The 24,277-nt window shown below is 54.1% G+C and overlaps 1 protein-coding gene across 1 annotated transcript; it reads left to right on the top strand.

Annotated features, from left to right (window-relative positions):
- Positions 1-1,377: 1,377 nt before the first annotated feature.
- ITGA5 (integrin subunit alpha 5) lies at positions 1,378-23,962 on the top strand. The gene is made up of 30 exons (XM_060657386.3): positions 1,378-1,876; positions 8,279-8,409; positions 10,005-10,117; positions 10,253-10,373; positions 10,551-10,612; positions 10,702-10,747; positions 11,012-11,137; positions 11,369-11,413; positions 11,551-11,594; positions 13,690-13,746; positions 13,926-13,978; positions 14,286-14,494; positions 14,796-14,987; positions 15,215-15,260; positions 15,426-15,527; positions 15,712-15,767; positions 15,907-16,061; positions 16,383-16,520; positions 16,654-16,721; positions 17,102-17,252; positions 17,338-17,430; positions 17,577-17,656; positions 17,774-17,854; positions 17,964-18,069; positions 18,505-18,657; positions 19,809-19,895; positions 19,975-20,088; positions 20,938-21,039; positions 21,634-21,756; positions 22,840-23,962. Exons 1-30 carry the CDS (start codon positions 1,497-1,499, stop codon positions 22,921-22,923), a joined length of 3,318 nt encoding a protein of 1,105 aa, XP_060513369.3. The 5' UTR covers positions 1,378-1,496; the 3' UTR covers positions 22,924-23,962.
- Positions 23,963-24,277: the final 315 nt, after the last annotated feature.

The raw sequence follows: 24,277 nt of genomic DNA, 5'->3' as shown, positions 1-24,277 counted from the left end.
TGGATTATACAGCAGTCAGGCTGCAGTTCCTCTCTTCCCAAAGGGGGTTCTCAGCCCTTGGCTTGGGCAGTTTTCACCTAGAGGTTACCTTTGCAGCAGTGGTGGGCTTAAGATTCTGATCTAGAGATTCCTTGGGTTCCTCGCCTAAGAAAGGGTCAGGACCTGAAGATGTGAGGGTGGAATGGGGCCGGCATCACCCCACAATCGGACCAGCTGGCCTCTCCCTTGGGCTGCAGCTGGCTCTGGAGAGGGGCTTTTAAAAAAACAGCTGGGTGATTTGGGACAGGAAGTAGAGTAGCAAAATGAGGAGACTTGTGTGGAAGGAAAAAGCATTGACTCTGGGTACTTTCATTCTGAGTCCCCCAGGCCAGAGTGGGTCAGGGGCCTGGGGAAGAGAAGAGGCAGGGTTTGATTTGGGGGATTATTATTCTGGAAGGGGAGAAGTCCTGGAGAAAAAAGGCAGGAAGGGGGCGGGGAAGGAAAGTTTAGGAGAAAATCAAGGCCCCTTGGTCCCCCTCCCCCAGACTAAGATAAAGACTAGAATCCTGAAAGGTGATCTCATCACACAGAGCCAGGGCTGGGGGAAGGGGTGGGCAGGGGGTCACTGCCTTCCCTTGAGAAAGAGTCTCTTCCTCTATATTCACAGGGGATCCGGGGATAATGGGTTCTGGGTTCCAGCTTCCAGAACCTAAAGGTTGGGTGCGTTTGCAAGACGCTACCACCACCACCAACCACCCCACCCCATTCTACAATTCTTCAGGCCAGTTTGATCAAGAAGTCACTGAGGGGCCCAAAGCACCCCCCTCCCAACCACTCCCAGGCTCTTGGTCAACTGCCAGTTTCTGAGGAGGGTCTCAAAAGAGGTTTCCATACCCTACAACCAAGAAGGGGGTGTCCTGAAGTAGAATCTTCCTGGTGAGTGATCCCCAACTCCTGGGTTTTCAATTCTAGCAGCTTGGAGGAGGGGGTGAGGCGGCGTCAGTACTCGAGGAGCCCCGGTAGGTCCCCCATCAGATCAGGCTGCCAGGGAGCACTCTGAACCTCAACTCCTGAGTCTCAAATCCAGCTGGCAGGAACCCAGGCACCCAGTGGCCCGGGAAGGCAAGGGGAATCCCAGTTGGCTAGATGCCAGAGGTGTCTCCTGTCTCTTTAGACCCCAAAGTCTCCTCCCTGAAGGAATGAGGGAGACCCCCCCACACACATATACAGGCTCCCTCCTCCCTTTAGAGGTGATTCCTTTCCTCATTAGGAAATTCTCCGCTCCCTTTTTCCGACTCCTTTTCCGAGCGTTTACGTTGTACATCTGGAAAGGAGGGGGGAGGAAGGAGGGGAAAGCAGAGAGAAGGAGGGGGGAAACCCAAACCCGCCCAGTCTGACCCAGTCCAGACAACCGGCCTCCAGCTGGGGCTAAGGAAAGGGGAGTGGAGAGGTGCGCCCCCCCCCCCCACGCCCCTTCGGGGTGGGGGGCGCGGGCTCAGCGTTCCAAGGACCCAGGAATGCCCCCCCTCTCGCCCCCCCGGCCGGCGGGGGGAGGGCTCAGCCGGGAGTTTGGCAAACTCCTCCCCGCGTTGAGTCATTCGCCTCTGGGAGGTTTAGGAAGCGGCTCCGGGTCGGTGGCCCCAGGACAGGGAAGAGCGGGCGCTATGGGGAGACGGGCACCAGGGTTCCCTCTCCACGCCGTGCAACTGCGCTGGGGCCCCCGGCGCCGACCCCCGCTGCTGCTGCTGCTGCCGCCGCTGCTGCTGCTGCTGCTGCTGCCGCCGCCACCCAGGGTCGGGGGCTTCAATTTAGACGCGGAGGGCCCAGCTGTGCTCTCTGGGCCCCCGGGCTCCTTCTTCGGCTTCTCGGTGGAGTTTTACCGGCCGGGGACGGACGGGTGAGTGAGGAGGGTTAGTGGCGGGATGGGGGCTGGGAGGGTGGGGGGCTGGAGACTGGGGGCGCGGCTGGAGTCTGGAGGGGACCAAGGCTTGAGTCTGAGAGGCGGAGTTTGGAAGGACTAGGGCTGGAGTTGGGGGCCCGCGCCAGAGTTGGGGGCCCGCGCGGGAGTAGGGAGGGGACAGTGGCCGGCGTGGAGCTGGGCGCCTGGAGTTTGAGATCAGTGGGGAGACATGTGTGGGGTGGGGAGAAGACACGAAACTGGAAGCTGGAGAGGTCTGGGCAAGGGTCTCGGGGCCAAGGAAAAGGAGGACGCACGAATGGAGAGCAGCGGGTCTCTGGCTGAGATCTGTGAGCTGCGGGGACCCGGGGCGGATGAGGGCGGAGAGGGGGCGCGGAGGCCGGGAAGGGCTTTTTGGAGCCCTGCGGGACCTCAGGACTCCTGAGGGCCATTGTGCGGAGGGAGGACGGGTCGTGGTAGAATGAGCTGTGTGTAGTAAGAGGGGAGTCTGAGACTGAGGGGGTCCGGAGGTTAAATGGGGACCAGCCCCATCCTCCCCTCCCCCTCCGCTCAGACTAGGAAAGACCCGGGAGGGGGATGGCGGCTCCCTCCCCTTTCTCCTCGGGCTCCTACTCCGCCCACCACCCCCAATCTCCGTTCAGACGAGGGGACCCGGGAACTTGAGGAGAGTCCCGGGACCCGGGCACTGGGGGCGCCGGCGCTGTGGCGGGCTCGGCCAAGGGCGGGTGCTCGGATGTGTCGGGAGGGGTGTGTGTGCGCGCGTGAAGGGGGGTGGGCGGTTTCCCTCTTCCTCTAGCTCTTGAGAGGAAGAGAAATGCCGATTTCCTGTAGCCTGTAGTCTGGAGCTGGACTGAGACCGGACTCCAAGGCTGGGGTCGGAAGCTGGGGAGACGCGGGCTCGCTGGGCCCCAGAGCGTCATAACATAGGACATCAAGGACTGGAGAAGTCTCAAAGGAGGGTCCTCATTCCCAGCTCAGCAGGGTGACAAGCAGACCGGACCTGACCGCCTGGAAAGTGGGGAGCCCATAGACTTAGGGAAACCGGAGTTAGAGCTGAGGCAACATGGGAACAGGAGTGTTTGTTTAAATGTGGGGGGTTGGGAAGGAAGAGGAGAAGGTAGCTAGCTGCCCCTGGGCCCGGCCAGGGACTCCCAGGTGCCAGATTCCTGATCCTCCACACTAACTGGGAAATCCTCCTTCTTCTCCGTCTCTGGGCTCTGAGCTTTCCACTGGTCCCCGCCACCACCACCCCAACCCCAATGTCTCAGGGTTTGATAGAAGTTCTGTCAGAGGTGAGCTGTTTTTATATAGGATACAGTTAACTGATCTCTATGTGTTTTCTTTAATTTTTGGAGGAAAGGGGTTAATCTAGCTAATTCAATGGTGGGGGGGGGCACACAAATTTCTTCTTTGTCTGGAGAACGAACGTGGGGATGGGAAAAAAGAAAGATGATTAGGCCCCAGCTGTTGGTTCTGCGCTATTCAAGGTCCCCACCCAACCCCCACCCCACCCCCCCTGGCCTCCTGCCCAAACCCCATTGCATCACCCTGGCCTGGAGTCTCTGCCAGGCCTGGCCTCCCCCAGGCCCCCTCAAACTGCTTACCACAACCCTAATGGAATAGAGAAGACCCGGCAGGGAGGGGATGGGATCCTCCCCCATATCAGGGTAAATCCAGTTGTCTGGCTCTTAACCTCGCTTGTACCCCACCCCCACCTAGCTAAAGTGTCATCTCCCTTTTCCCAACACTCCTTTAAAACATCTGGACTTTCCCACACTCCCATTCCCTAGGTGTCTGTCTGGCCCCTGGCCTGATCCTACAGGCCCTAAAAGCAGTCTTCCAAACCGGGACCCCGCTTTCTCATCCTCCCCCATCCCCTCCTGCTCATCTCTCCTCCCAAGAGAACCCAGGTGTCCAGCTTGCACTCCTCCCCTCTCATTTTCTCTTACAATACACCCTTAGAATAGGGCTCTGAACAATCCACCTCCCCAGTGACCTCCCTCCCTCCACAGCTGGGCCTGCAACCCCTTCCTGCCCAGTGGTGACAAACACAGCCCCCACCTGGGGCCATCATCCTGGAGACGGAGGGCCTCAGTGTTCTTGTTCCCCCTACAACCCCTCTCACAGGAACCCTGAAACAGCATCAAAGGGCAGGGTGAGCACAAGAGAGGTTTATGTGGCAGGAAAGGGCCAAGCTTTAAGTCAGGCAGAGCTGGGCGTGCGTCCTGGCCCCACCACTTGTTCTTTGTGTGGCCTAGGGCGAGTTACTTAAGCTCTGTGTTTGTTTCGTAGTGTTTTCACGAGAATCAGACACCTAATTTATGAGCCTGTTCTGAGAACTAAATGAGACAATATATACAAAAGGCACCTGGTCCATGGAAGGTGATCAGTACACAGGAGGCATGATTTTTACAGGGTCGCTTTCTGTTTTCTGGTTTTCTCCTCCTTGGATATCACCTAGTTCTTTGTCTAACTCCCCCCCCCCCCCCGCCCGCCCCCAATCTCTTACTCGCTTCTAGTATTTGTTTATAGTAGTGGTCGTAATAATGGTCCCTCACATTCCTTCACACTGTCATATCAATTTTTCCATCGGATGGTTACAAAAATCTTTGCCTTAGAGGAAACGCTATTACCCCATTTTATATGCACATATAAAGCCGATGCTTCAGGAATTATAGAAATTGGCTTAGGGACCATTCAAGGGCAATCCATCATTTTATAGGGAGCGAATCCAAAGCTTAGAAAGAAGTGACTTGGCCCAGGTCACCAGCTGGAAAGATGCTCAGCCTTAACCCAGCTCTCTTTCTCTTCTGGTACTGCCACAACTCTTCCTCACCAAGCAGCCGGACATATCTCTTGAGAACACACTGGGGGATGTAGATGTCCTCCTGGGGCCTGGCCAGGGCTGCTATAGGACCTACAGGAGCTGGGCCCTGATCCACTTGACACTCCCCGCCCCCAATCTTGCCAGGCCAACAGAGTCAAACAGTAACCATGTATTGAACAGGAACTTGGTTAATCAGAAGCCTGGCTGGGGAGATAGTAGAGGGGAGAGAAGGGGGTAAATTGGCAACAGGGTAGACCAGAACCTTGGCCTAGGAATGAGGATTCGTGGCTTCTGGTTCTTATGTCAGGAAGGATTCCGAGTGACCTTGGCCATGTTCCCTAACTTCCTTGGTAAAATGAGAACATGGGACTAGGTCAGCAATCTTGTAATTAAAGTTTTTTCTTGGGGGCACTTGGGTGGCTCAGTCGGTTAAGCGTCCGACTCTTGATTTTGGCCCAGGTCATGATCTCACAGTTGGTGAGATTGAGCTCCACATCGGGCTCCGTGCTGGGTATGGAAACTGCTTAAGATTCTCTCCCTCACCCTCTTCCCCACCCCTGTTTGAGTGTGCTCGCGCTCTCTCTCTCTCTCTCTCTCTCTCAAAAAACAAACAAACAAACAAACAAACCACAACAAGTTTTTTCTGTATTTTTGTTTAAAATCAAACAATATCTTTCCAGGGCATTCTGTATAAAACAGGAAAAAGAGGTTGCTCTAAAAGAAGATGGGGAGGACTGTCAGGACCAAACTGGCCTCCTCAAATGTCATGTGGCAGGAAGTCTGCAAGGAAGGCATCTGCAAGGAAGTCTTCAACCCAGTGGATGCTCTCTCTGGTGCCTTGCAGCTGTGGTGATCCGTGTCTCCGAGAACCAACTCTAGAATTTCAGGGATCTGAGGTTTCAAAAGAAATGATGGCAATGATTTCTTCCCTTGAACTCGGCATTTTGGAAGAGTTTATCTGCCAAACTGCATTTAATAAGGAATAATTAATTCCTTTTCCCTGTTGTCTTTTTTTTTTTTTTTATCAACTAGAAGTTAGAACAAGAAGATATCTGTAGCCGCCAATCAGAGCTTTCAACCAATTTGAGATATAACCAGCTTCCCCACATCAGTTGATATAATTATAGCCCAAAGCAGATACCCTTGAGGTTTTAACTAGCCCAGCCACCTTATCAGGTAAATGCATGATTTCCGTTAGGCTTTCTGAAATATTGAAAATAGCGCAAGGACGCGCCACTGTTACCTTCGTGGACCCCTAAGAGGGCCCAACTGTTGCCAGATTTAGGAAGCAAGGACTAGGAGAGGGAGAACAGCGATAAGCTCGGTGACGTGCCTACCCTGACACCAGGCACTTTGCTTGGCACGTGGGAGAGGGCACTGTTTATTGGGATGGAAGGGCCACTGCACCCGCAGGTATAAGTCATGGGGTGGGGACGGGCATCTGAGTCTGTGTCCCTTGCGTGCACACCACATCTCCTGAACCCTCACACAACTACAATGTACACACCCCTGGCTCACGAGCCTGTGGGCTTCCCAGGCTTTGTAAGGTCTTTCTCGCCTTCTAACCCTGCCAGGCTCCAAGCTTCTTCCACAAGCCAGCCCAGGAGCACTCAGGCTCAGCTGCTTCCCAAGAGCAAGGGGTGTGGGAAAACTGGGAGTGGGAGCAGGGTCCTTTGGCTGCAGCCCTGTGCTGTCCTGGAAAGGGAGTGTTGGAGCTCCAAGAGACTTCAAGACAACCTGTTCAACCTCTTCACCCAGAGAGAGAAGGGAAAGGATATTGCCCAAGTCCACACTGAGCTGGTGCCTGACCCAGAACTCCTGACTCATGGTCCAGTGCTCTTTTCACTGCCTCCTGTATCATAGCTATTCTCTGGGGCTGCCCCTACTAAGAGAGGCTTGCACCCCTCTCTCCTCACCCAGCCCCGGGACAATGCACTCACTCTCTGCCTGCCACCAAGCTGTGGGTCTGGCAGCTGACTGGGTCCCTGCCTTCCAACTCGCCAGCTCCCACCCCCCTCAACTGGATGTAATGCCTGAGTGAGAGGGGTGGGGCCCTGCGGGTGGGAGACAAACGGAGAAGTGAGAGGTTGGAAACAGACAGGAAGCCACAGGCAGTAAACATTTCCTGTCCCTAGGGTAACCAGGGCTCGCACCCCACCCCCCTTCACTCCAGGAACTCTCCTCTCTGGCCCCCCTCCTGTTCCTCTGGACCCTGCCTTCTCCCTCCTCTGTTCTCATCCTCCCTTCCTCCCTGCCCACTCCTCATTTCCCCCTTCAGTACCATGGTCCTGCCCCCTCGTTGCTTCCATCCATTATTCCTCTTGAACCCCACCCCACTCACCCCTACCCTTCCTGGTCCTCTTGGAAGACACCCCTAGCTTTTGGGACCTCTACCATACTAACCCACTCGGGCTCTTTCCTGGTAAGAAAAGCTAGGGAACATACCCAAATATCAGGGAAGGGATGACACCAGGAATGTTGAAAGCTGAAGGGGGCCAGAAACCAGTAGAGATGAAGAACACAAGATTTGAGATCAAGAGAGAGGATTAAAAAACCAAAACGAGGAAAGCAAGTAATCATAAGGGCAGAAGGACAGAGAGATTGAGAAGCAGTGTCTGAGGCAGGTATGGGAGGAGAGTTGAGGCCAGACTGGCAGGGACACCGGCCCAGGGGCCAGGTCCAGTTGCCCCCAGCTGCTAGATGCAGTCCTTGTGGGAGACCTTGGAGGAGAAAATCAAGAGGGCTGATGGCTGCATGGAGACCTTGGAGACAAGGGACCTCAAAGACAATGATAGAGGCAGAGTGGAAGGTGAGAAGATGGCCCAGGACCTTAACTCTGACCACCCCATTACATAGGACCCCCAGCAAAGGCAACTTTCTCCTCATCATCTCGAAGCACCGTGTTCAGAGCTAACACCCCAGGAGAGCAAGATTTGAATTCAGATTCCTAGCGATGGTGTGCAGGAAAGGGGTTCAGGGGCTGAACAGAAACCCAGCCAAGATGGGGAGCTCTACCCCAGAGCCCAGGGGAATCTGTCCTCACCATCCTCCAAGCTCCACTCTCCACTTCTACTGACTGATTCCCAAGACTCACATTTTCCTCCTACACACCCCAGGGCTGGGCAGCCCGATGCCTGGGTCTTGGCCCAGAGAAGGACTTTGGCTTGGGACAAGAGGGTAGAGGCTAGGTGAGAGGATGAGAGGACCCTGGAGCTCCAGGGGCTGCATATCCGATGCCGGCAGCTCCAGAGTGGAGATGGAGAAGATGGGGTTCGGGGCCTCTGGCGCCCCTATTCCTTTCTCAGAACTGACTCCACTTCCTCCTCTCTTTAATAACAAGGGAAGGTGGTGGAGGGGAGTGGTTGTTGTGTTAGTGACAGCGCCACATGGGGACCGCCTGACTCCAGCCTGTGCCTCTGGCATCTGTGGCATCTTCTGAGATATAAATACAACCCAGGGGGCATCTACCCCACCCCCGGCCAGCCCCTGGCCCAGAGGCCTGGGGGGACTGGAGAAGGAGTCACTCTGAACCGCCTCTCCTTTCGCCTCCACAGGGTCAGCGTGCTGGTGGGAGCTCCCAAGGCCAACACCAGCCAGCCGGGAGTGCTGCAGGGTGGTGCCGTCTACCTCTGTCCCTGGGGCACCAGCCCGGTACACTGCACCCCCGTTGAATTTGACAGTAAAGGTAAACCTCCTTGGTAGGCGGGGAAGCTCAGGAAGGGACTGGGGGTGGTACTGCGGCTTGGGGGCGGGCCGAAGGGTGCCTTGAGGGAGGGGTGGAGCCTGTCCAGTTCCACGGCCACGTTCCCTCCAGGCTCTGGTGCTCCAGCTCAGTGTAGAAGCCGTGCAGCGACTCCCGTGGCACTCACACCATGTTCCCAGTCCAGCCCAGCCCAAGGAGGGCGGGCATGATTCAGAAACATGTGGCTCTCATTTCCCCTGAATCACCCACAACTCTGGGAGGCCAGGGCAGTAACACAAAGACAGGGAGAGTCACACAGACTTTTCAGTCTGTTTAACTAAGCACTGACTAAGTGACAGTGCACGCCAGGCACCGTGCTGGTGCTGCAAGGGACTGAAACATGATGAAACCACTGCCCTCGGGGACCTCAAGGCCCAGAGTAGATGCAGAGATGGCTGGGAGGGATACAGATGGAAAGATAAACAATAACAGCTAACGAACGCTTCAAGAGCACTTGCTCTGTGCCAGGTACAGTCCTGAGCGCCCGGCATATCTTAACTCACTTAATTCACTTAATCCTTTCAGTATCATGTGAGGTATTAGCCCCATTTTATAGATGACAAAATGGAGGTTAAGTCCCTTGTCCAAAGTCAGCTAGTAAATAGTGGAGCAAGGCCATGAACTTGAACAGTCTGGCTCCAGAGATAAAGACTGGGGTAAAGGGACGAAAAGAGAGATAAAAACACGGAGACGATGGCAGGGACAGGGATAAGATCATGAAACACATTCTTTTTTTTTTTTTTTTTTAAGTTTAGTTATTTATTTATTTTGCGAGAGAGAGAAAGAGACAGAGAGCAGGGTAGGGGCAGAGAGAGGGAGAGAGAGGATCGCAAGCATTCTCTGCTGACAGCCCAGAGCCCAATGCAGGACTCGATCCCATGAACTGTGTGATCGCGACCCAAACCATTATCAAGAGTCAGATGCACTCCACCATTCAACGGACTGAGCCACCCAGGCTCCCTGCCCGCCCCGCCACTTTTGTTTTTAAATCTGAAAGACAGATGAGAATCAAAGGAAAGAAAAAAACCGTACTATAGAGAGCAGAGACAGGGCTTGGAGAGATAGACAGATGCTGGGAGAGAGACATAAGGGAACAGAGATCCAGAATTGTGAGAAAGAGCCAGAATTGTGAGAAAGAAGGGATGGGACAAGGTGCTGTTAGAGACACCGACTCAGGTACAGAGAAGCATAGCCAGAGGACTGCCCTCTCGGGAAACAGCCATTCTTACTTACCACCCCCGTGGCCCCACATCACTTCAAGCGTCCCTGTCCCAGCTGGGTGAGGAGGCAGGGGCACCAGGGGACAGCAACTCTAGAAACGCTAGGTTCTGTGTGTGCACCCATGGATGCACACGTGTCAGGGAAAGGGTGAGTCAGGCTACACAAAGCAGACTCTGAAACCCCCTCCCCACTCCTCCCAGTGAGTCATGGAGCTCAGGGCTTGCAAGTGCCCGGGCACCCCCAGACTGAGAGTGGGGGCCGCTCTAGGGCTCAGCCATCCACAGCCCGGCATGACTCCCTTTTCTCACTTCTCCAAGGCTCTCGACTCCTGGAGTCATTACTGCCCAGCCCAGAGGGAGAGGAGCCTGTGGAGTACAAGTCCTTGCAGTGGTTTGGAGCGACGGTTCGAGCCCACGGCTCCTCCATTTTGGTGAGGGCCCAGCAGGCTGACAGTGGCTCTTAGTGGTGTGGTGTGGTGTGACCAGGGGAATGGAGCAGAGGCCTGAGGGAGTGGGGGAAGCCCTGTTGGACTCACCTGAAGCCCCCTCCTCCTGGGCCCCGCCAGGCCTGTGCTCCTCTATATAGCTGGCGCACAGAGAAGGAGCCGCTGAATGATCCCGTGGGTACCTGCTACCTCTCCACGGACAATTTCACCCGAATTCTGGAGTATGCACCTTGCCGCTCAGGTAGGGCAAGAGGGGGCATGTGCCCTGTGTCTGCCTCCTCCCTGTGATTCCCCACCCCGCTTAGCCTTTCTGATCACTGTCTGGTCCAGGGAGATCCTTTCTCTGGTTCAGCTCTCTCTCCTTTCCTGTGTGACCCGTCTGTGCCGGGCTCCTTCCCACCACCTTCTCCCCTCACAGATTTCAGCTGGGCCGCAGGACAGGGTTACTGCCAAGGGGGCTTCAGTGCTGAGTTCACCAAGGTAAGAGTGTGGGCTGGGAGAGATGCAGCCGTGGGTGATGTCCCAGGGGGGTCAGGACCAGATGTGGACTCCTCTCCTTCCCTCCACAGACTGGGCGCGTGGTCCTGGGTGGACCAGGGAGCTACTTCTGGCAAGGTAAGTCCTTCCTCTGCTGTCCCTTAGTCCCCTGGCACACAGCCTCTCATCCTTCTTCCAGTCTGAGGTCACCATCCTTCCCTCTTCCCTCCCTGTCCAGATTTTCCTCTCCCTTCCTTGAAACTTTTGTACCCTTTTCCACCACCCTCCACAAGCTTCCCTTCCTGGAACCAGACTTCTGCAATCCCACCCAGTCAGTTCCCGGCGCCCCCCTCCCTGCCACCCTCCTCCTCCGTCCGTCCAGCTCCTCACCCCCTTCCCCAGGCCAGATCCTGTCGGCCACCCAAGAACAGATTGCCGAATCCTATTACCCCGAGTACCTGATCAACTTGGTTCAGGGGCAGCTGCAGACCCGCCAGGCCAGTTCCATCTACGATGACAGCTACCTGGGTGAGCGAGCCCCAGGGAGGAAATAGGGGGGAAGAACCTCCGGTGGTCTTGTCCCAACCCCTGCACCCCCCCCCACCTCTCTTCTTCCATTCGGGCATCCTTTGTCCCCCTGCCCCACTTGTGTGCAGGCTGTGTAGGAAGGCCCAGTAGGGTTGGGGAAGGAACTGAAGGATGGGCAACAGCAGAGGGGTCCCCCCAGGAATACTAATATCCACCCATCCTGTCCCCCAGGATACTCTGTGGCTGTGGGTGAATTCAGTGGTGATGACACAGAAGGTGAGTGTGTCTCCAGACGGGGGCCAAGGGAGGGGACAAATGGAGACCCAGGACCTAGGGCCACAGGAACCCAGACACCATGCTGGTCAGATTTCCCTTTCCCCTCCCTTAGCCCACAACTTTCTCTTCTTTTGCAGACTTTGTCGCTGGCGTGCCCAAAGGGAACCTCACTTATGGTTATGTAAGACCCAACTTGACCTTCCCTCCCTCTCTCCCCTTCCCCTCCCCTGGTTAATCTCAAAGAGCCATGCATGGCAGTTTATGAGGGTTCAAAAAGCGGATCAGAACACGGGCTCTGGCGGCAGACCTGGGTTCAAGTACTGGCATTTACTCTGAATGAGTCATTCTGTTATTTATTCATATACCCCCCGCTGCATTCCACAAAATCCCCAGACCTACTTAGCCTCTCTGAGCCTCATTCTTCTCTGTAGAATGGGATAATAATAGTTCTGACCTCACGAGGCTCTTGTAAGGATGAAATGAGATAACGCCTGTGAAAGTTCTTAGTGAACTACGAGGCAGTGTACAATTGGTAGCTGTTATTATTAGACCGTGACAAGCGCTTTAGAAAGGACACAGATAAGACGGCCATAGGAGTTCATTCAATTAACAACATTTATGAAGGCTAGGTCAAAGATAAGAAGATGAAAAAGACACCGTACCCCATCTCGTAAGGTGCTTCTAATCAAGTATGTAAGATAAGACACACATACAATTATAATCCAAGGTGTATCTACTATACACGATCTCACCGCTGCGTCAGGCTCTGTCCTCTCATGATGTGTATTCTTCACAACAAGCTTCTGGGGGTAGATAATACCATACACATTTTCCATGTGAGAAAGCTGAGGCTCTGAGACCAAGTAAGTGGTTTAAGATCACCCAGTTAGTAAGGGGCTGGAGAGAGATTTGAAACTAGATCCGTCTTGGTCCAAAGTCAGCGTTCTTTCTGCACGATGAGAAGTTTCAGAAAAGCAGTTAAGAGGATATAGCAGTTAAGAGAAAGGAATAGCCTACTTTTCTAGGGCAGGAATGGATCGGAGAAGGTTCTTCTTTTTTTTCTTTGCTTTTCCTTTTTAAGGTACATCCAAATTAGTTAGCATCTAGTGCAACAATGATTTCAGGAGTGGATTCCTTAATGCCCCTTGCCCATTTAGCCCATCCCCCCTCCCACAAACCCTCCAGGAACTCTCTGTTGGTTCTCCATATTTAAGAGTCTCTTTTGTCCCCCTCCCTGTCTTTATATTATTTTTGCTTTCCTTCCTTTGTGTTCATCTGTTTTGTCCCCCATATAAGTGAAGTCGTATGATATTTGTCTTTCTCTGACTAATTTCCCTTCACATAACACCCTCTAGTTCCATCCACGTAGTGGCAAAGGATCAGAGAAGGTTCTATGAAGGATCTGTGGAGATGTGGCAAGAGGGCATCCTAGACAGGAGCATGGCAGAAAAGGAAAAAAGTCAGGCCATTGTAGCAGACTTGTGGGCTGACTGAGCATGAAGGGAATAAGGAAAGGTTGAGGAAAAACAGATTAGTTGGGGCCAGATTCCCCAGGGCATCCATCAGAGGACCAGTCGAGAAGTTGCGAATTTGGGCAGCGGCTGCAGGGAATCACTCTGGGTTTCCAAGCCAGAAGTGCCCCTCCTGGATCCGCTCTGGGACCATCAGTCCGACTGCGGCAGTCGGGGCAGGGTGATGGAGGCAGGAAGAGAGCCGGGGGGCCGTCCAGCAGTCTGGGAGAGGACTCACCCCAGAGTAGGAGCAGCGAGAGTGGGGAAGGGGGCAAGGAGCCAAGCGACCAGGGGACTGGTGGGGCCAGTCACTGAGGGGGGACCAAAGGGAGACATGAGCTGTTTGTGGTTTGGGAGGCCTGAAGGATGAGGGACGCCTGAGGTCTCAGGGTGCATTCAGTCGTTCAACTAATAATTACTGTCTGCTGCTCACCAAGCACGACTTCAGGCTCTGGGGAGAAAGCAAAGGACAAAACCAAACTCCTGCCCACGCTGGTCTTCTATTCTAGAGATGGACAACAGACAGACAAACGTAACCTCTGTCAGTAGTTGATAAGTGATGGAGAAAAATAGTGAGGGTGCCTTGTGGTGGAGCTTCCTGGCAAAGAGATGGGGGTGTGAGAGCAAAGTCAGGAGGGAATTAACAAACAAGCGGTCTGTGTCTCCAGCAAATGCCTTCCCCCTGAATATCCTGTACCTGTTTGTTCTCTACCCGTGGGATGGTCTGGGAGTCCGGGACCAATGGGTATATCTCATCATCCCCAGGTCACCATCCTCAATGGCTCGGACATCCGATCCCTCTACAACTTCTCAGGGGAACAGGTGAGGACACCCCACACACACAACCCAGCCTGGCCCTCTGCCAACCAAGTCCCAGGCGTAAGCCAGTGAGCCCAGGCTCCCTGGAGTCTCTGACCTCCCCAGCCACAGTCCCTGCTGATCCTGTTGAGTGACCCCCTACTTCTGACCCAGTGCTGCCTCTGTGTCCACCCCCACCCCAGATGGCGTCCTACTTCGGCTATGCAGTGGCTGCCACAGACATCAACGGGGACGGGTGAGTAGTGGGAAGAGGGCACACTACGATGCCCTTCCCAGATCCAAGACCGAAGAGCGGGGGGTAGGACAGAAAAATCCAAGGAGAGTTTTTCTCCAGGCTTTTGCTCTGGGTTCTCCTCCTGTGCTGTCATCTCCTTGCTCAGGAGCAAGGAGAGAGCTGAGAGCTAAAAGACCACAAGATCTCAAGTCTTCTCACTTCGGTGGGCAAGAGCCTGGGATCCAGGAGGCCTAAGATGTCCTGGCACTGGGACTGGGGAGGTGGCAAGGAAGGGTATGAGGGTGCCTAGCTTTTCCCCTTCCCTCAGGCTGGACGACTTGCTGGTGGGGGCGCCTCTGCTCATGGAACGGACAGCTGATGGGCGGCCTCAGGAAGTGGGCAGGGTCTACATCTACCTGCAGAACCCGGCTGGCATGGAGCCCACCCCCACCCTCACCCTCACTGGCCATGATGAGTTTGGCCGATTTGGCAGCTCCTTGACGCCCCTGGGGGACCTGGACCAGGATGGCTACAATGGTAAGCACCAGAGGTCCCAGGAGCTGAGGAGGAGTCTGGAGCCTGAGTCAGAAGAGGTTTGGGGAGAGGCCGGCTGTCAGCTAAGATACCCAGACCCCCCAGTGACTTCCCTAGGAGGTGTGTTGACTTTAACCCCACTGTCTAGGTCTTGGGGCTTGAAGAGATTGGAAAACTGGGAATGACAGATGGAAAAAAAAAAAAAAAAAAAAAAAACCCACTCCTGGGTTCTGGGATCTGGTGGTAGAGATTTGGATTCTTGGATTCCTGGCCTCCAGACTAGTGTGTGTTCTGTGTCTTGCAGATGTAGCGATTGGAGCTCCCTTTGGTGGAGACACCCAGCAGGGAGTGGTGTTTATATTCCCTGGGGGCCCAGTGGGGCTAGGCTCTAAGCCTTCCCAGGTTCTGCTGCCCCTGTGGGCAGCCGGCCACACGCCGAACTTCTTTGGCTCTGCCCTTCGAGGAGGCCGAGATCTGGATGGCAACGGATACCCTGGTGAGTAGTGTCCCAGGCCCCTCTCACCTGAGAACTCTCCTGGTCCCGGACCCTTACCCCCACTTCTGCATTTTCCTAAGCTCCTGGGTGCAGTTCTAGGATAATGCCACCAGGTGGTGCTGTCCCCTCGCCTCGGCCTCCTTTGAGCAATGACACTAGAGAGGGTTAGGAAAGGAGGACCTTAATGTGGGGCTCGCTGTAAGGGGTAGTTTCTGGACTTCTTGCAGATCTGATCGTGGGGTCCTTTGGTGTGGACAAGGCTGTGGTGTACAGGTATGAATTCCAGGGGAGAAGTGGGAACTGGGGAACTTCTCAGACGGGCTAAGGCTGGGAAAGTGTACAAAGGCCACTGGCTTCCCGGGGCTTGGGCATCAGCTTCCTGTGCCCAGGGTTCCAGAGGAGTCTTAGTTCTCTTGACCCCATATCCACTCTTGGCAGGGGTCGCCCCATCGTCTCTACCAGTGCCTCCCTCACCATCTTCCCTGCCATGTTCAACCCAGAGGAGCGTAGCTGCAGCTTGGAGGGGAACCCTGTGGCTTGGTGAGCAGGGGCCCAGGAGATTACAGAGACTGAGTCTGGAATACCTCAGTCTGGGCTTGGACGTGGGCAGAGAAACCAAGTCTGTGGTAGGGGACGAAAGGAGGTGCCCCAGTCTGGGTCTTTCTAGGGGGGAGCTGGAGGCTAGGGTGCCCGTTCACCAGCTTTCCTCTTGGTCTTCCTCCAGCATCAACCTTAGCTTCTGCCTCAATGCTTCTGGAAAACATGTTCCTGACTCCATTGGTGAGAGAGACTGTCTGAATCTCTTAGGCCTTGGGATAGGGGGTGGGGAGGAGGGGGAGGGGACCTTGGCACCTCCCTTCTCTCTGAATAGGTTAGGAGGGAAAGACAGATTCTCCTGAACATATGTTCCTGGCTGCAGGCTTCACAGTAGAACTCCAGTTGGACTGGCAGAAGCAGAAGGGGGGAGTACGGCGGGCACTGTTCCTGGCCTCCAGACAGGCGACCCTGACCCAGACCCTACTCATCCAGAACGGGGCACGGGAGGACTGCAGAGAGATGAAGATCTACCTCAGGGTATGGCCCAAGGGCGGAGAACAGACTGGCCTGGGGAGGGCGTCACAGAGAACTGGGGCCCCTCTTGGAAAAAAAAAAAAGAGAGAGATTAGGAGAGTCCATTGAGAGGCTTAGGATTTTGGGGGCAAGGAAAGGGGCCCTTCTGTCAGAGGAACTGGGAAGCAGGCTGTCAGGGCCTCAGAAACAAAGTGGATGGTCAAGTTTGGGCACCTGGATTCTTGAGGGCCCTGCATGGGCCAAGAGACATGTGAGAGGCTGAGGAGCAGGGCCACCAAGTCCCCAATGCCTCCTGACACAGCGAACCCTCTTCCCCACCCCCAGAACGAGTCAGAATTCCGAGACAAGCTCTCCCCAATTCATATCGCCCTTAACTTCTCCCTGGACCCCCAAGCCCCTGTGGACAGCCATGGCCTCCGGCCAGTCTTACATTACCAGAGCAAGAGCCGCATCGAGGACAAGGTGAGGAGATGGGGGAGCGATGAGACCCGGGAGGAAAGAGACCTGGGCACCTTGGGGCAGTGCCCTGGAGCGGGGAGCCTTCAGCCCAGGAGGAGGTCTAAAGTCCGCCTCTCAAGGCTAACCTGCTCCCCAGGCTCAGATCCTGCTGGACTGTGGAGAAGACAATATCTGTGTGCCAGACCTACAGCTGGAAGTGTTTGGGTAAGTGAAAGCCAACAGCAAGCTGGGGGATTCCAAGATGCCAGGGTCGCATAGCAGAACATGTGGTGTTTGGAAGCACTTGGCACCTGAAAAGGTAGAATAGGGACATACTAGCAAGCTGTGTGACCTTAGGAAGTCACTCAACTTCTCTGAGCTTCAGCTTCTTCATCTGTATAGTGGGAATAATAGCATCCATTTCTCTGCCTTTTTGGAAGGACTAAATGAAATAATCTACATAAAACATCTGGCCTACTTCTGGCCATAGAGTTGGAACGCAGTAAATGGTATCTGTTATTATTATTATTTATTATTGTTATGGTTCATTGTCCTGATTTGGGGATTAATTTCCCAGTGTCCTTTGCCCCGTGTTCCCCCTCCAGGGAGCAGAACCACGTGTACCTGGGTGACAAGAACTCCCTGAACCTAACTTTCCACGCCCAGAACGTGGGTGAGGGCGGCGCCTATGAGGCCGAGCTTCGGGTCACAGCCCCTCCAGAGGCTGAGTACTCAGGACTCGTCAGAAACCCAGGGGTGAGAGGGGATTCTGAGGCAGGGTTTGGGAGGAGACCCCGTCAGAGGGGCACCAAAGCTTTACCTATACCCACCCCACCTCCAGAACTTCTCCAGCCTGAGCTGTGACTACTTTGCTGTGAACCAGAGCCGCCTGCTGGTGTGTGACCTGGGCAACCCCATGAAGGCAGGAGCCAGTGTAAGTCTGGCACAGGAGTGAAGATCTGAGAAGACAGTGACCAGCCTTTCCAGAGCACAGCTGTGGAATAGGGAAGGGGGCTGGAACTGGGGTGAGGCAAATGCCCAGTCTGACAGGCTCCTTTGTCCTCCCTCCTTGTCCCGCAGATCTGGGGGGGGCTGCGGTTCACAGTCCCTCATCTCCGGGACACAAAGAAAACCATCCAGTTTGACTTCCAGATTCTCAGGTAGGGAACCAGTGGGGCCGGTGGGGCGGGGCCTGGTGCAGGGGGCGGGGCCTGGTGCAGGGGGCATTCTCCTTAGCTGGGCTCCAGCACTGCCTCAGTCTCTCCTCCATCCCACAGCAAGAATCTCAACAACTCCCAAAGCGAAGTGGTTTCCTTCAGGCTCTCAGTGGAGGCTCAGGCCCAGGTCTCCCTTAACGGGTAAATTCCCCCAGGGCAAAAATGGGGCCTTTCTGGGAGGGGAGATACTTCTAGGAAAGGGTGCATATGGAATCCCTTCCACTGTCCTCTAAACCACCCTCCTCTTTAGTGTCTCCAAACCCGAGGCAGTGCTATTCCCAGTGAGCGACTGGCATCCCCGAGACCAGCCTCAGGAGGAGGGAGATGTGGGTCCTGCTGTCCACCACGTCTATGAGGTGAGGGACGGTCAAGGCGGGGGCAGGGAGGCACTGGGCTGGTTCGGGCCAGGCTGCTGGGAGTGGAGGGGTGGGACCAGAATGAATGACAGGGAAAGGGGAGCCACTCACTGTAAGTGACTGATGGCTGGGACTAGAGAGAGGGACTGAAGAGAAGAGAGGAGGGAGGGGGAGGGATAGGCAAAGGCCTGGACAGGTTCCTTGTGAGGGAAAGCCAGAGGAGAGACCAGCCAGTTAAGTGACTTGGAAGGGAAGGATGGATCCATCTCCAAGAGTGTTGGCTGGAGAGGATTTTGTCTCTACCTGTTGATCTTCTCCTTCACTTCCGAGGTGGGAGACATGCAGGAGGGGAAGGCGGGCTGTAGTGTCCCAGGGTCTCAATAGGGCAGAAGCCTTCCCTTCCTTCTCAGGATGATTGTGTTCTCCTCTCCTCAGCTCATCAACTTGGGCCCCAGCTCCATTAGCCGGGGTGTGCTGGAACTCAGCTGTCCCCAGGCTCTGGAAGGTCAGCAACTTCTCTACATGACCAGGGTTACAGGACTTGGTAACTGCACCACCAGTCACCCCCCCAACTCACAGGGCCTGGAGGTGAGAGGCCTGGAGACTGGCATGGGGAGAGGGACCAAGGTTAGGGGGGGTTGAAGAAGGTCCCTGGAGGCCTGGAAGAACAAGGATGTGCCTGAAGCTTAGGACCGAGGTCACTGAACAAGGGGCAGAAGGACCACAGACACCTCAAGGCTGTGGGAGGGAAAAAGACCATTTTATACACAGCCTAGAATATCCTTCCCTTCCTTCCGGCCCAGGCATACCTCTAGGGCCCATCTCTGTCCCACCTTCTCTGGGAAGGCCCCTTCAGACCTGTTTCCCTGGGCCCTAATGCCTGGTTTAAAGTTTGTTTACCCATTGGCAACATTTAATTAAATGAGTGTCTACACTGAACACTGTTATAGGCTCAGGAAATATCTCACCGAACAAAACTAACAAGGCCCCCACTCTCATGGAGCTTACATTTTAGTAGAAGGTAATAGACAATTAAAATTAAATAAATAAATAAATAAATAAATAAATAAAATGAAAAAGGGAGGGGCGCCTGGGTGGCTCAGTCAGTTGAGCACCCGAATTCAGCTCAGGCCATGATATCAGGGTTCATGAGTTCAAGCCTCACATCGGGCTCTCTATGCCCCCCACCCCCGTCTCTCTGCCCCTCCACAACTAACACTCTCTCTCTCTCAAAAATGAATAAACATTTTAAAAAATTACATTTACATTATATTACATTACATTAAAAAGGGAAAGATTAACAGGTACTGAAAAGTAATCGACATGCAATGTTAACATGGAAAGGCTAGGGGACCAGAGCCTTTTAATGAAGTCATCAGGGAAAATCTCTTGAGAAGGTAACAGTTGAACTGAGGCCTCAAAGACAAGGATGAACCTGCTTGTGAAGACTCAGGAAAGAGCATTCCAAGCAGAGAACAGCCAGTGCAAAGGCCCTGAGGCAGGGATGGGAACCTAACTATTTACTTACACATCTTGTAAACTCCAAAGACCAAGTTTAGTTCGTGTCTGTATTTCAACACCGAGCTTGCTGCCTTGCCATAGGAGATGGTCACTGGATGGACGAAAAGAACAGATTGAAAAAAAACATAGGTTGAAGCTGCTCTGGAACCCAGGTGCTGGCTGACTTCAACACTGTGATGGGGCAAGAGTGGTCCCTAATGGTCTCTTTCTTCTTCCAGTTGGATCCTGAGGGTTCCCAGCACCACCTGCTACAGAGACGGGAAGCTCCAGGCCGGAGCCCTGCCTCCTCAGGACCTCAGATCTTGGTAAGTCACACTGGGACTTGGGTTCTCAGAGCCACCAGAAGGTCAGAACTCCACATTCAAGTCTCTCCTTTCTTCCCAGAAATGCCCCGAGGCAGAGTGTTTTAGGCTGCGTTGTGAGCTCGGGCCACTGCACCGGCAAGAGAGCAGAAGTCTGCAACTGCATTTTCGAGTGTGGGCCAAGACCTTCCTGCAAGTGAGGGAGCCTTACCTCAGCCCTGACCCTTGACCTTCAGAGCCTCCTGATCTTCCCCTCCCTTTCCCTAGTGCTTAAGCCAACTCCTTTGGTGAATGGGACCCAGGCACTCCCACTCCCATCCCTCACTCTCCTTTAGACTGGGCTGTGTGTCCTTTGTGCCACCTGGTGGCCACACTGGGAGTGACAGCTTCCCTCTCCGGGCCCGTTCAGAGGAGGGAGAACTGGAGAGAGACCAGCATGCAGAGAATGATAAAAACAACAGAGATGGAAGATGAATCCATAGTGGAGAGACAGCAGATGTAGGAATAGTAAAGAGCAGTTATTTACTGAGCAAACGCTGTGGGCCAGGCAGTGTCCTGGCTGCTTAACCCTATCAATGATTCAAAAAACTTTAAAATATATATATATATTTTTTAATGTTTATTTATTTTTGAGAGCGAGACAGAGAAAGAGACAGAGCATGAGTGGGGGAGGAGCAGAGAGAGAGGGAGACACAGAATCCAAAACAGGCTCCAAGCTCTGAGCTGTCAGCACAGAGCCCAAAGCAGGGCTCAAACCCACAAACCGTGAGATCATGACCTGAGCCAAAGCCAGACACTCAACCAACTGAGCCACCCAGGCGCCCCTCAAAAAACCTTTTTATCGAACATGCCATCATCTAATTATACATTATTTAGTTACACCTATTTAATTACACATCTGTTATCTCATATAAGGAACACAGATATTCAGGAGAGAATGGGTCCAAAATAGGAAAGATCACAACCTGAGCCAGATCATGGGGAAGCCCCTGTGTCCTCTAGATCCTAAGGGGGGCTTCCCCGAACACCTTGTCCCCACCCACAGCGGGAGCACCAGCCATTCAGCCTGCAGTGTGAAGCCGTGTATGAAGCCCTGAAGATGCCTTACCGAATCCTGCCTCAGCAGCTTCCCCGAAAGGAACTTCAGGTGAACCTGGGCCAGAGGTCTGGGCCAAGGACACCAGGGCTTGGAGTACTGGGCCTGGCACTAAAACAGGGACGTGGGTGGGGGCCGGCCTCGTTATTGTAAAATATGTTTATTGAGCATTACTAGGTGCCAGAGCCTGGGCTGGATCCTGGAGATATAACGATTAGCAAGATGGACAGAGTATCTTCACTCCTGGAGTTCACAGTCGAGTGGGCAATGAGAACACAGTGTGACAAGTGCCAGGATATTTAAGGGAACACATCACGGGGACAGTGAAACGCAGTCTTGCAGGGTCAGGAAAGGCTTCCTGGAGGAAGTGATGTTTCAGCCGAGACCTGAAGAATAAACAGGAACTACCAAGCTAATTAGTCAGGAAAGGTATATTCTCTGGGGAGGGGAGTCAGCAGGGGTGAAGACCCAAAAGTAAGAGACAATGACGCACCTTTGAGGAATTTAAACTTTATAACGTCCAGAATTGTGTTAGGCCAACATGGGAGGTAAGAGGTGGGTCTTGGTCCGATGGCAAGTGGCAGCCAAGCGTAGGGTGGGGAGAACTAAGGACCCTTCAGTGACCTCTCCTGACTTGCTTCCTAGGTGGCCACGGCTGTGCAGTGGACCAAGGCAGAAGGCAGCCACGGTGTCCCATTGTGGATCATTATCCTAGCCATCCTCATTGGCCTCCTGCTCCTAGGTCTGCTCATCTACATCCTCTACAAGGTCAGCCACATCCTACCCGTGACTTGGCCGCCCTTTCGTCAGGTTCTGCCCTTAACCCAACGTAGTCCCAAGCATCTATCTCCAGACCAGTTCTCCAGCCACGTGCCCCTACCTCTGCCCTGGCCACAGGCATGCCATCCTGACCCTGCCTGTCGGATCCTTCCCTTCTAAACCGCTAGCTCAGAAAGAGTCTCTTGACCCAAGCTGCTAAGCTTGCCTGGACTTAAAAAAGCAATGTTACTCACAAGTGGCAAATATGTGGCATTTGTGATATCACTTCCTACAAAAACTAATGGCAGCCATCACCACTTGACTATACCCTAGAAGTGGCCTTAGAATCCTTCTCAAGAGGCAGCTACTATTAAGCAGTCAGACTTGGATCTTGAATTCAAAACTATTCACCAGCCCTGGCCTAACTGGGGGCAATTTCACAGCACTGATGAACGAACCCTGTATACCAAAAGCACTCCCAGCATTAGCCCTCCTGGCCCATTGGACCTACTGGAGAGATAGTCTTTTTTTTTTTTTTTCTTAATGTTTACTTATTTATTTATTTTGAGAAAGAGAGAGGGAGAGAGTGCACACGCGCATGGGGGAGGGCCAGAGAGAAGAAGAGAGAGAATCCCAAGCCGTACACACTGTCAGCATGGAACCCAGTGCGGGGCTCGAACTCACAAACTGTGAGATCATGACCTGAGCCAAAATCAAGAGTCGGACATTTGGGGCACCTGGGTGGCTCGGTCATTAAGCATCCAACTTCGGCTCACGTCGTGATCTCACAGTTCATGAGTTCCAGTCCCACACTGGGTGAGCTCGAGCCCCCGTGAGTCCTGCTTCTCTCTTTCTTTGCTCACTTGTGACCTCTCTCTCTCAAACTAAAAAAAAAAAAAGTCGGACACTTAACTGACTGAGCCACCCAGGCACCCCTGGAGAGGGAGTCTTAACAGCCAGGAATTTAGGCCACTTTCCCAAGATGGGGAGATTAGAAGCACTAGAATCACCTTCATTTCTGCTTAGGATAAGATCTGGGGAGAAATGGAAGCCAGAATATCTAAACTCTCCCTTCTTCCCCCCTCTCATTAGCTCGGATTCTTCAAACGCTCCCTCCCATACGGCACCGCCATGGAAAAAGCTCAACTCAAGCCACCAGCCACCTCTGATGCCTGACTCCTCCCAGTCCCAGACTCCCAAGCCTCAAGGCCCAGTCCCCCCACCCTCAGTCTACTGACAGGGAGGGGGCTGGGCGCTTCCTGAAGGTGCTGAGGGCCAGGGAGAAGCTCCTCTCCCCAGCCCAGAGACATACTTGAAGGGCCAGAGCCGGGAGGTGAGGAGCTGGGGATCCCCTCCCCCCATGCACTGTGAAGGACCCTCGTTTACACATGCCCTCCTCATGGAGAGGGGAACTCAGATCCAGGGATAGAGGCCCCAGCCTCCCTGCAGCTTTTGCATTTTGGAGAGAGTTTCCTGAAAACAACTTGGAACCAGACCTGGGGAATCCAGTCCCAGTTATCTGGGCCAGATGTGCCACCAGGACTTACTGTCCAGCTCCAGCCTGCAAAGATCTATTCTCAGCCTTGCCAGAGATCCACAGGAAGCCCCCCAGCTAAGAACCTGGAACCTGGGGAGTGAGACCTGGAAGCTCTGGACAGCCCCCACCCCGGTGGGCCGACAAGGAAACACTAACCGTGGATGGTGCCCCAGGCCCAGCTCAGGACAGATCCCAAACGAGGATCGATGCTGGCTCAGAACCAGCTCCAAGGGGACTCAGAACTTTAATGGGGCCAGATCGAACCTGGGGCCTGGGGTTGATCTGGGACTCAGACTCAGACATTGGGAACCTAACCAAGCCGATCCAGGACTACATTTGAGCCTGTTCCAGACCTGGGCCTGGAGGCCCAATCCACCTCTGACTCAGAAGAAGTCAGGAATTGCCCAGGACCCTGAAGGGGCCATGATGGCAACAGATCTGGAACCTCAGCCTGGCCAGACGCAGGCCCTCCCAGTCCCCCAGAAAAAGGGGAGCCCACTGTCCTGGGCCTGCAGGATTTGGGTTCTGCCCACCAGCTGCACTGACGCTGCCCCTTCTCTCCCTGCCCAACCCCCCCTCACCTCAGCTCCGGACATCCGGGACTTATTTAAACTCTGTTGCAAGTGCAATAAACCCGGCCCGGTGCCCCCACTGACCAGAGCCGGAATTTGTGTCCTACCCCACTCTTTCCAAGCCCATCCTGGAACCAGATGGCTCAGTGGATAGGAAATGTCTGTTTTTCACAGCTTTTTTCCACTGGGAGCCAGGAGTATGACCCCCAGGAACTATAGAACCACTTTTTGGGTTCCCTTCTCTCAGGTGAAAGAGATGATGTGATGATGGAAGGGGTGAATGGAGGACTTGACTCCTCTGCCCGTCACCCAGCTCCACCAGATCTGGTTCCCAGCGCCTCCCGGAGAGAAGGGAAAGAATTCCTTCTTTTTGGGTTTGAGCACTAGGGACGAGTGCAAAGGGGGAGGTCCAAGTTGAAGG

The sequence above is a fragment of the Panthera onca genome, chromosome B4, assembly GCF_046562875.1.
Source record: "Panthera onca isolate mPanOnc1 chromosome B4, mPanOnc1 haplotype 2, whole genome shotgun sequence".
Taxonomy (NCBI): Eukaryota; Metazoa; Chordata; class Mammalia; order Carnivora; family Felidae; genus Panthera; species Panthera onca.
Note: the sequence above shows the minus strand (reverse complement) of the source record. Positions and strands in the feature narration are given on the sequence as shown.